Raw genomic sequence first — 11,655 nt, forward strand, 5'->3', positions numbered from 1 at the left:
TGCATTGTTTAAAGAATGGCATGTATGTTTCTTTAATTCGTGTTAAATCTTCTTCAGGGAACAAAGGTCAAAGTCTAAAGTTCAAAGGTCATATTTTTTGTTGATGGATATCCCAAAATGTCCCATGAAAGTTTTCAATAAAGCTATTGACGCTTTGGAAATACCCTAATGACAAGCTCCGGAGTATGACTGGTACACGTTTTTTTATAAGAACAAACTAATTAAGAACATAAGGCTTCGATGGCCAAAAATGTTAAGAACCATTTAAGAACATTCTAAGGCTTTGGGGATTCCAAAACACCCGATTACTTAGGAAAACAGACAAGATAGCCACAAAATGGTGAAAATAATAACATGTTAAGAACATTTTTAGGCTTAAATCTCAAAAAGTTAAGAACATCCGAAAGTTTCAAAAAAAAATTTTGATGTTCTTATAAGAAAAACACGTGTAGTTTTTAAAGGACTTTTTCCGTTCCTTATTTTTATTGTATTTTAGCCTACGATCAGAAGCAGATGTATGTACGCCTTTTTTGCTTCAGTCACTTTTTATTATATTTTTTTTTTTTCTACCTCTACAGGCTCAAGGCCGCTCAAGGTCATTTGATCATCTTGTATTTGAAAAATGTGAACTTGATACAAAAACGGGAGAATACAATGATGGCCTGCTATTAAGTTGTAGTAAGTACCCTCGTTAATTACCCTTCCTTGTAATTATCTTACATTTCCGCTCGTTGACTGAGTATTATAAAAGTGTACATTGACAGAAACATTCTTTCATCATTTCTGATATTGAAACATTGTTTGTTTGCATGAGGATGTTATATAAGATGAAATTTAGTTTTATTGATTGGAAATTTCTCCGTTATGTTTTAGGTTTTGGTTTTGACATTTCTATCGTACGGTCGATTCTAATTATTGTAGTTTTTTTTTTGTCCTGGTTTCAAGGTTTCAATGGCGAAACTCCACTTTAAAAGCTGTTTTCTACGTTGAGTAGTTTTTCATGATGTGTGTAGTTTAAGGTTTTTTTAAAATGTTGTTTCACCGTACTGACGACTAACTATCCAAAAGTCCGCTCAACAACTCAATCACTTCTAAGCATTGATTGGTTCATTTGGTTCGATTACATCAAGTAGTAAGTTTGCGACCGCAGTTGAGGGCGACCCGAACGCTCCCTTTTTCTAGCTGTCTACCCGAAGGTAGGGGAGGGCGCCACTCATTTCCCTGGATTTCTCCACTTACCCTTGATCCGTCTCTTTAGTTGCTAAGCATCAAGCAGAGAGGCGTCAAGTACTACTTTGAGGACCTTTGGTATGACCCGGCTGGGGATCGAACCTACAACCTTGCGCACCGTAGCTGAATGCTCTACCTTCATGCTACGGTCGCTAAAATTATTACATCGTAATTTTGACATTTTTTAAACCAGTCGGACTTATCAGGATTGTCGAGCGGACTTATCAGGATTGTATTAGCCGTAAGTACAAGGTATTGTTCAAGATATTCTTTAGAACCTTGTATTGTTTAAGTTGTGCCAAATTACTGCGTTCTGATCTCGTTTTTAACACTTTTGGTTTGCAGTAAAACGAAAATTGAGTTGATTCAAACCATTCGATTAGTAGTACGAATCGAGGTATTTGTTAGGAAATGACAGGGTAATAAAAATTTGTGCTCGCTTAATAACGTGAGAAATTTTTAGCTAAGTTGATCGAGTTGACTACCAAAGCTACTAAGCTCAATGTTGAAACATTTTTCAAAAAGAACGACTAATTCAAAAAAGAAATTAAAAACTTTTGAATGAATCGTTTTTAGCAGAGGCGTTGTAATGCACATTCTGAGCGGAAATAAGAGTGGTGGACGCTATGGCAACGGACTTTATTCTCTTTTTACGCCCCCTTGAAAAGAGTGGTTACTCTAGAAACGAACATCCTAAATTGAATGGAGCATTATAGAAGGCTGATTTGTAAAGAATTTCATCAACAATATCAATAGACTAGTAAACTAGTCGGTTATTACTTATAACCTTATAATAAAACTGTCAATCAAATAATGTAAACACTAATTAAATATTCAGCGCACGTGAGAGAAAAGGAAAATTCAGAAAAGACACTCAAACTCACTCCTTAGATTCTTTTTATTTGGAGCTTAAATTTTTTGTATATGGGTCTGTTTTCAACGACTAGTTTACTAGTCTACAATATCAATAAATATTAAGCATATGACGTAAATTATCTAGGGGTACTTGGTTATTGAGGTGGTGCATGTATCTGAGCCAAAATTCGAAAATTGATCAAAAGGGAGAAAAGAAAATTGATCCAAACATTGATCCAAATCTTTCGGAAATTGTGACCCTTGAACCTTTTTAGAGGACGAACTTTCGATTTTCTTGATTTTTCGCTTTAGAAAGAGAACTAGTTTATGTAACTCTCAAAGATTGAATACACAATTAATACAAGAGTGCTGGATTTTTTTTGGTTAAAAGTCTTTAATTGTGTTATCTATCATTTAAATAGTTTTTCTTGTTTAGAAATGTAAACAGAGTATCGAATACTTTCACTAAGGATGGCAGATAATACAGAACTGAGAATTTTGACGTTAATCTTCTTCCCGACAGTCGTGCTGTGTGGACGTAAGTGTGTCATAGATTTATAAAGCCCGAAGTGCTAGATGTCGTGCTTTAAAAAAATATTGCTGCTATTGTTTTCGAAAATCTGTGAAGCTTCTGATTGGTCAAGCGCTGAAATTCTATTGTAATGTCACGTGACTTAGGTAAGATTTCCTACCTAACCTCGGCACACTTTTCAGCAAAAGTCCAGTACGCCTAAAAAAGCGTTTACAATACATAATTTTTAACAAATTCCAATTTTCAGTTGTTTAGCATTCTAGCTCATTTTGTGAAAAATTAACTTTGACCAACCCGCTTTTATTTTACGAGATAGTGAATAAAAATTGGCTAATTTGAGAGCCCTTGAGCCTTAGCATATTTAGCAACCTGGTAAAAAATGTTTGTTTCTTCCACCAGACCGCTAGACTGTACGCATCCCCTCTTATCCGATATGTTTTGATATAGGGGCTATGTATCGTGTTAAATCCCCCCGTCCGAGAGTTACCAACGTCTTTGTGATTTTGAGTTTTAGGAGCTTGATTAGTAAGTTTTATGTAATAGAGCTTTAAATTTCATTAAACTATAATTAAAAATTTGAATGGCTAGAGGTTAAAAAATATTTGGATTTCTGAAGCTTTTTAAGAAAATTGAAACAGGTTACCCTAAAATTGGGGTAACTCTCGGACGGGAATTTTATACACGATGCGCATCCCCTATATCAAAATCAATTCTGGGGATGCGCGCAGCTTACCAGGCCATTTCCCTCGGAACAGAAGAAAAATTAGTTATACCCAAAAGATGATGTCTCCAAAAAAGCGTCGCTACCATGGTATATACACTTTTAGAAATTATAAATTATCTGAAATTTTAGAAAGGAAGATCATACGGTTATTCATATACGGTATTCCCCGTTGAAACAAAAGTTTTTATTTTTCCATCCCATGGATATTTCTCTTTTTTCTTTTTCAGAATGTTTTATTCCAGACTTCAAATCTGAAGGCGATATTAATTTGATGCAAGCTCTTGAACCATGCTGTAAGTGATTCACAGACCTCTATAGATATACTTCCTATATATGGTTGACGCCCTCTTCGATTTTCAAGGGGAATTGGATTTTCATTGAATAAGGGAGCATATCGAAGGGTAGAGCATCTTTTTGAGAGTTTCTTGTTGACGGTTGATCTCAATATAATCGAATTATGGAGCATATCGGAAGAACATCGAATTAGAGAGCCTCAACTGTATATAAAAACTTTATTGTCCGAGGATGAGCAGAAGTCTATACTATAGAGTAAACTACCTCGAATCCTGTTGTTATTCGCTTAAAGGGACATTAAAGTAGTAAAATGTAAACATTGCGCGAACCACGTGTCATTAAAGAGAACAATTAAAATCACGTGTCAAAAACAAACTTGTAAAACAATTGAACAATCAAAATTGGCCATATTTGGTTTGATTTTTTATTTTGACATGTGACATTTGTTTTGATTTTGTATCCTCTGCATACAGTTTGTTTACAAATTTCGCAAGTACTGTTATGTCCCTTTAAGCCACATTTCTGATCAATTGTTCTTATGGTCTCTTTTGCTAATTCGACCTCGAACGGGATATTTAAAGAATTTTCAAAGCATATCCAATTCAGGGTTCGAGAAAGGAAAGAAATTCGTATAAGCATTGTATTGAATTTCAGGTAAATAATCTAATTTCACAATAAAAAAGAAACTCAAATACTCTGAATAATGAGCTTTTCCAGAAAATGTCCGTTCATGGGGGTGGAGGATATAGTGTCCGGGGGAGTGAAAAATCTACCAAATTGTCTTGTCCGGGGGGTAAATTTGCTCTGTTTGAGGCTAATTTTGAATATCCAGTGGGTCAACTGATGCTTGTCCGGGGGTTATACCTGCTGTCTGGGGGGGTCAAAAGTCACAATGTTCGGGGGTAAATTTCCAAGAAATATTATATCCTTATATCCTCCACTCCCCCCTCCCCTATATTCAATTTTTTTCTGGAAAAGCCCATTGAGATAATGATATGTACTTTGCTTTTAATTATTTATCAATTATTTCATCCTCATGAAATCAAAGCAACAAATATATTTATTTTCCAACCCAACCAGGTTTTGGTAGTTCGAAATGCAACACAAGCGAGAATCAATTTCATTTTGGAAAGAACTTACGTTTATCGGAAATCAAACCGGACGTCATGCTTTCCTGCGTCACACCCGGTGTTTTCCATTGCACGCGATGTCCTGGTGGTCTGTTCTTCTCAGAGAAGTGCAATGCTTGTATGGAGTATTTGAAAGGTGAGAAATCTGAACACCTAGCAGCTATTGACTAGAAAAAGCACCAGTTAACCTAGAAACAGTTTACTTACAGAATTTGGACCTATTTTTTGAAGGGACTCCATATGTGCTTGCTTGAAAATTTCGAAAATTGATTAAAAAATTGTCAGTATACTACAAGAAGCATGGGGTTATGTATTCAACAGTCGAAAACTTATTGACAGCTTTCAAATGGCCCACACCTCAGTATGAGTTTGTGCTCAGTAATAAACTAATAGATCCTCGGCCGGGTCCTACCAAAGATTTCTTACTTAGTACAAAATTGTTGGTACTTGATGTATCTCAGCTTGATGCTCAACAATTAAGAGAAGGATCAAGGGTATGTGGAGCAATCTAGGGAGAAAGGGTGGCGTTCTCCCCTTTTTTCGGGTAGATAGCATCTCAAGAGGATCGCCTCCGACTACGCTCGCATATTAACTTACTTAAAGACTTATTGATAATAAGCGCAAGAGGTTAATCCTACTCAAATTATCTTTCTTTTTTATTTAGATGAGCAGAATATATGTCCAGATGTCAAACCACCCGCAACACCCACTGATACGCCCGACCCTAGCTGTAAGTAAATTCTCTTCATTATTCCATCTTGTAGTCCTCTTACGCCTATAAGCATACGCGAATTAAGAAGAAATTCAAGAATTGTGAGATTCCTTGATAGAGCCACTCTTATTGGATATGTTATGTGTTCAAAGTTCATGTCATGTCATGTAATAGAAGCTATAGATATTATATATTATTTAACAAATAAGTGAAACATAAAAAGCTATGCGATGTGTAACCAAATGAAAATAATTTTCTTTTAACGATATTTCGACCTCTTACGTGTCTTCTTCAAGTATTTCTAGCTCATGTCGTGATCGGACATACATTTTATTATTTTACAAAGATATCCTAAATGTGCTTAAAAAAAAGAAATCATTAAATACTCAAATAAAGCAAATTATTTTATTCGATATCAAATTTGATTGTTATGGTGTCCCCCTCAATACTCTTTGGTAAATCATCATTGTCGAAGAATATAAGATCACCAGCTCCACCGGTTTCTTTTCTTTCATCTGTGGGCCGTGTGTAAAGTTTTATAATTCTCTCGTCATTTTTCATTGTCAATGTTTTCATTTCTTGACCGTTTATAATCAGTTTAAAAGTGAATCTTTTAAAAGGCATTGGCCATTCCAATACCTTATCAAAAGGTCCTTGAACAAGATTAAAACATACTGACAAATAATTGATGTCCATGATGAATCCGTTCAGGGATATTTTTATTCTACCTCTGTAACCGTTGAAACAGAAGAAACGTGGTGCCCACCAACCCTTACGGCTCCCTTTCCTCCCTTTCTCTACTTGCTCTATTCGAAGCTTTTGGGAATAATTATCAATTTTCCAAGTAAAAGGACACGAATTCTCAGAAATTATACCCTTTTTAATCATGTTCATTTCAACATTGTGTTTCGTTAAAGCAAGTTCAAGCTTCTTTTCTTTCTCGATATTTTCAATCTTCAACTTTTCTAAAACAGTCTCAGTTTTTCTCAATCGTTCACCCAATATAATCAACTGCTTATCTTTCTCTACCAATTTCTCTTGGAATTCTTTTTTTCACTTGGCTTATTTCCAACCTCATTTCAAATTTCATTTGCAAGATGAAATGTGCGTTTGTCGACCTCGTCATGTGATCTTTTAACATTGAATTCGTGCCCTGAAAAAATAGTTTTAACTTCTGAAGAAAATGATGTGATGGGTGGTATGGGTATTTAAGGTTCAAAATTTCGTTTTAAATTCTGCACAATTTACCGGTAACACCGACAGCAAACATTGCTAAAATGGGCTTTTCCAGAAATAGTCCGTGCCCCCCCCCCATGTTGAGGATATCGGATATCCAGGTGGTTAACGATTTTTGTTCAAAAGTGGATATCCAGGGGGTTAAATATCTACAAGGGAGCGGATATCCAGGGGGTAAAGTGTCTTTTCAAGTAAAAAATACGATATCCAGGCTAAGCATCTTTATAAGAGAGGATATCCAGGGAGTTGAGCATATATTTAAGAATGGATATCCGGGAGGTCTTTACTAATAAAGTAGGATATCCAGGGGGTTCGATACTTCGAAAAATCAATATCCTCAACAGTGGGGGTAAATTCTTTTTCTGGAAACGCCCAATTCCTATTTTTTTACCACATGGCACTGCGACGAAAATACCGTTGTTTTTCCCTCAAATAGTTCAAACCTCCCACTTGGAGGGTCTTTATAGATATTATGAAACATTGCTTACTTTGAATTGACATCCGATCACGTGATGTTGGCAAAACAATTCTATTGGACAATCTTTCTCCAAATGATCTGTCAACTGAAATGAAAGATTTTTCGATAAGCTTAAATTTTATTACAAATTTTTGATGAGGACTGAATTCGATCGACGTGGACTTGTTATATAGGGTTGTCAACTTTTTTCGCACACCCGGTACGAAACGAAGATACTGACTGACATAGTAGAGAAATTACATACTTAACTAGCAGCTTTCTTAGAATTTAGACGCATGGAACATTTGTACTAGTAATAACATGGTTTAGAAGGTGATTTGGGATTAATAACCCCGAGGTTCATTGAAAACATTTCAAAATAGCCTGAACGTAGCGAGGGCTATTTTGAAATGTTTTCAATGAAACGAGGGGTTATTAATCCAAAATCACCTTCTAAACCATGTTATTCCGCGTTAATTATATGGTCAAAAAAAGAATTGAAGAACAATCAATTGTTTTTTTTGGGAGTTTTTTTCGAAACTTATAAAAACATTCGAAACTATAAAAAACATTTGATTGACACTCTTATCTAGATTTGCTTAAAAATTTTGTGCGATATTTTGTTAACCAATCAAAATGCTCTGAAGATATCGTACGATACTTTTCAACCAATAGAAATTCTTGTTTACATCAGGGCGATTACAAAAAAGCGGGGTTATTACGGATTTATCGCCCCGCTCATCCCTTACAAATCTAAGCTAAATGTAATCAACCATATAATTATGTTCGAGATTATCTCTTTAGAATAACTTACATGTGCACGTATGAAAGACTTTCCACAATTTTGTTCGCATGGTATGATTTGATACAAACACTTATTGAGGTGACTCTATAATTTACAGAAGAGAACATGAATAAAAAGCCTAATAAAATGTTTCCCTTTTAAGTGTACTCCGTACCTTAATCTCTACCACCCTGGGTTAACATCGGCCTTCTATTATAATCCAATGAATTCCAAATATTTCTGTAGATATCGGGTTTGATTACTGACAACTTCCAGTTTTTCACTTAAAACGAAAATCTGTCTGGAGGCTGAAAAATCTGGACGAGGACGGTTCATTTAAAATGGAATGTGTAGAAAAAGCAAAGAAAAAAGAAAACAATTTCATCTTATGGTAAAATTTAGAGGTTAGACAATAAGGCTCCTTTAGAATGGTGGAATCTTACCTCAAAATGTCTTAGTTCCATTTTCAAAGTGCATTGTGATCGATTACGACACCAAACAAAAAGATCCAAGATTTCTCTCTCTTTTCCTCGGTCTCTGAATACCTAACATTTCATAAATAAGTTTCACCGTTAAAATAGTTTTCCAATGCCCATTAATAACCTCCTAAACGCTTTGTTAATTACCTTGTTATTTTGAATCATTAAAAGTCTTAAATATATACCTTAATTTGTTGTCGATCGAGGGGGCAATCACCAGGACTGAAATTAAAAAGGAATAGCTACTTAAATACTCTCCCTGTAATAGTTTCTTCTCCATCCATTCCGCCCCCTCCCTCACTGGCTACATTATTTCATTACATTCACTCTTTCCCGGGGGGGGGGGTACTTAGGCAAAAATAGGTGCTGGGTATGTGCGGACGGTAAGGGTCGTGTTTTTCACCTTTCAAAGTCTCTCTAAGGGTTACAAAAATCAGGAAATTTCAAAGTAGTCTCTCTAAGGGTGGGAAAAATCACGCTTTTCAGAAGAAAATTTTGATTTTTAGAGAAAAAATTACAAAAAAGTCTCTCTAAGGGTCACTTTTTCACTAAAATTTGGTCTCTCTAAGGGTCGGAGGTCCCGTCCGCACATACCCCTCATTCATCAACCCTAGTACCCCCCCCCCCGGGCTCTTTCCCTTTGAGTTTAAAGCCTGAAGTGCTCAAATTAACGCATGCGTTCTGGATTTGAAATCAGTGGCTTCGGTTGCCACCAAAGGGATTTTCCTTTAGCCTCTTTTAGGTCTTAAAGGGCTCTGACCATAGTGAATTTTACATAATTGTCGTGTTTAAAATGTGTTTTCTGACTGATGTAACCAACAAAACTATGGCATGTTATACATTTTCTGTTTGACAAACTATTCCTGAATCTCAAAATTCAAAAATTGCATTGAAAAATTTGATGAAGAAGAAAAGGCTTTAAAATTGGTTGGTACTGACTTTTGTTGGTGATGTTTTTCGATGCACTTTTGACAAAAACGGTGACCACAGTCATCTGCTTGAACAGGTGCTCTGAGGATGAGATGGCAAATGGTACACGTCAAATCTTCTTCTTTCACGTGCTTCTCCACAAATTCAACATCAAAAGCGACGTCTTTTGGATCGTTGCTGCAGCCATCCCGGTTTCTTTGTCAAACCATTTCAGCAGCTACCATACTTACCTATAACAATCCAAAATCTCCCTCAAAATTCAAACGCTTTTTCTGGGCACTGATTGGTTAGGTCAATTACGTCATAATTTTCAACCAGTCAGATCGATTTGATTGTTAAGGGAAGTTTTAGATTATCATGGGTAAGTAGGGTACTTGTCAGAAATCCCTATTTGTTCTCCTTACAACTTGCTAACGGCCGTTGTATTGATAATAAGTCATTTCCAGTTTCCACGATGCTTTTGCTACTACAGACAACAACAACTGTGAAATTCGTCTCACTTCTCCTGTAAAATATGCGTTGCGATAGAACTTGCAGAGTCGCGTTATACCTAGTAAAGTTTGTTTACCGTCATTAGAATCAAATTACTTTTAAATACAAGACTATCACTTTCTTTGGTTGTATGTACAGTTTTTTTTTAATTCCGAATATAGCTCACTGGATATTGAATATTACTGACGAATATGCAATCTCTAATTTATAAGGATCACGCTCGTCCAATAGGACTGGGAATGACAACAAAGTTGCGTGATTGTGTTAAAAAATAAGGCGCCGTATCAGGAAAATTTCGTTTTAGGCTTTCCGGCGCACAACAAGATTCTCGTTGTAGAATTTTCCACGAGAGGACTATTTTCCTCAGATGATCAATTTTCAAGCGCCTTCAGAGTTTGCCGTGCTCGTCATCAGTTTAGAGAAGAGTATATGAAATATATTTTCATTTTTGACATAATAGGGGTTTAATAGGGGTTTAATACTAGGACAATTGTACAATAGCCCCCCCCCCCAGGAAATATTCCCCGGCCAATTGTGTAAACATAATCTACTTTTTTTAATTTTACAGTTGACAAGGATTTCTGCAAGAAACCTCCATTAAATGGACAACACATGGGCAACAAAGCGGACCCGAAGAACAGACACTATTACTACGCATGCGTCAATAGATACACATACCACATGCCATGTCCAAAAGGGTTGACATACAATGAACATGTAGATGCCTGTAGACGATAAGCTATCTCCATGGAAATGGGGCTTCAACGTTTAATTTATATTTTAATCGACGGGAAAATTTGAACTGGTACATAACAGATTGCATTCCCAATTACTGTTATAAATGAGCTTTTTCAGAAATAATTTGAATATGGGGACGTGGAGGATGTAACATTTTTTTGGAAATTTACCCCCGGACAGAAGGTCTAACCCCCCGGACAAGCATCAATTGACCCCTTAGACATTCAAAAATTACCGTCTAGCAGAGGAAAATTACCAGAGCAAGTTTAGCCCCCGGACAAGGCAAATTTTGTAGATATTTCACTCCCGGACACTCTATCCTCCACCTCCCCATGTACGAACATTTTCTTAAAAAGAGCTCAATACCAACTTTCACAAAATCCAACACTCTTTTACTTTGATTATTTTCTAATTTTCGCTTTGCTTTGCTTTTCTCGGTTCTTCATATGATGTTCACTGGTGTGTCTGTGTGCCAGAAGCGAAATAAAAAATTGAACTTTTGAATTAAAATTTGGTCTATGTATGCAATATGTTTACATGTGATTAGTACGATATTTGATAGTTATTCTTATTTGAAGGTAACGAAACTTTTAGTTCTTTTTTAAGTTTTTAAACTTGTAATGACGCATTTATTTTGTAATTTTTTATACGGAAAAATGAAAGTTAAAAATGATATTCAAAAGACAATTCCTTGTTTGCTTACAGTACACCAGGCAGGATCTTGAGTCGAAACAATACACCTTTTCGACCGTAGTCGCGGGGTCAAGCGCGTGCCACTTTATTATTTAATTTACCACCCTAAACTCGATCCAATCTTTTTTTTACTTTTCTCTATTTTCTTTTGGTGCGAAAAAAAAAAGACTGGGATGGGTGGCAATTGGAGGCTACGGTCGAAAGGGTGTATTGAGGACATCTAAATGAACTTACCTAAAATATCTATCCAGGAGGTGTTAAAAGCTTCTTATTTGATGGCATTAAGCCACATCTTGAAAACATATTAAGCCCACATGGGTTTTTCAAATTTATCAAAATTAGTTACCACCATATAAATTAGGTATCAGT

General features: G+C 35.9%; 2 protein-coding genes across 3 annotated transcripts; one reads left to right on the forward strand and one right to left on the reverse strand.

Annotated features, from left to right (window-relative positions):
- The first annotated feature begins 578 nt into the window (after positions 1-578).
- Positions 579-11,268, forward strand: LOC136802609 (uncharacterized). 2 transcript variants are annotated; one of them, XM_067059361.1, is made up of 6 exons: positions 579-678; positions 2,508-2,623; positions 3,569-3,634; positions 4,716-4,901; positions 5,430-5,495; positions 10,424-11,268. In XM_067059361.1, the coding sequence occupies exons 2-6, from the start codon at positions 2,557-2,559 to the stop codon at positions 10,591-10,593; spliced, it is 555 nt and encodes a 184-aa protein (XP_066915462.1). In that variant the 5' UTR covers positions 579-678; positions 2,508-2,556; the 3' UTR covers positions 10,594-11,268. The 2 variants fall into 2 exon arrangements, with proteins under 2 accessions (XP_066915462.1, XP_066915461.1); XM_067059360.1 differs by having other exon boundaries at positions 2,522-2,623.
- Positions 6,030-8,620, reverse strand: LOC136802607 (TNF receptor-associated factor 4-like). Its single transcript, XM_067059359.1, has 4 exons — positions 8,398-8,620; positions 7,985-8,059; positions 7,202-7,276; positions 6,030-6,630 (listed from the first exon to the last, which is right to left on the reverse strand). The coding sequence occupies exons 1-4, from the start codon at positions 8,416-8,418 to the stop codon at positions 6,493-6,495; spliced, it is 309 nt and encodes a 102-aa protein (XP_066915460.1). The 5' UTR covers positions 8,419-8,620; the 3' UTR covers positions 6,030-6,492.
- Positions 11,269-11,655: the final 387 nt, after the last annotated feature.

Source organism: Clytia hemisphaerica, unplaced genomic scaffold, assembly GCF_902728285.1.
Source record: "Clytia hemisphaerica strain Z4C2 unplaced genomic scaffold, Clytia hemisphaerica genome assembly, whole genome shotgun sequence".
Taxonomy (NCBI): domain Eukaryota; kingdom Metazoa; phylum Cnidaria; class Hydrozoa; order Leptothecata; family Clytiidae; genus Clytia; species Clytia hemisphaerica.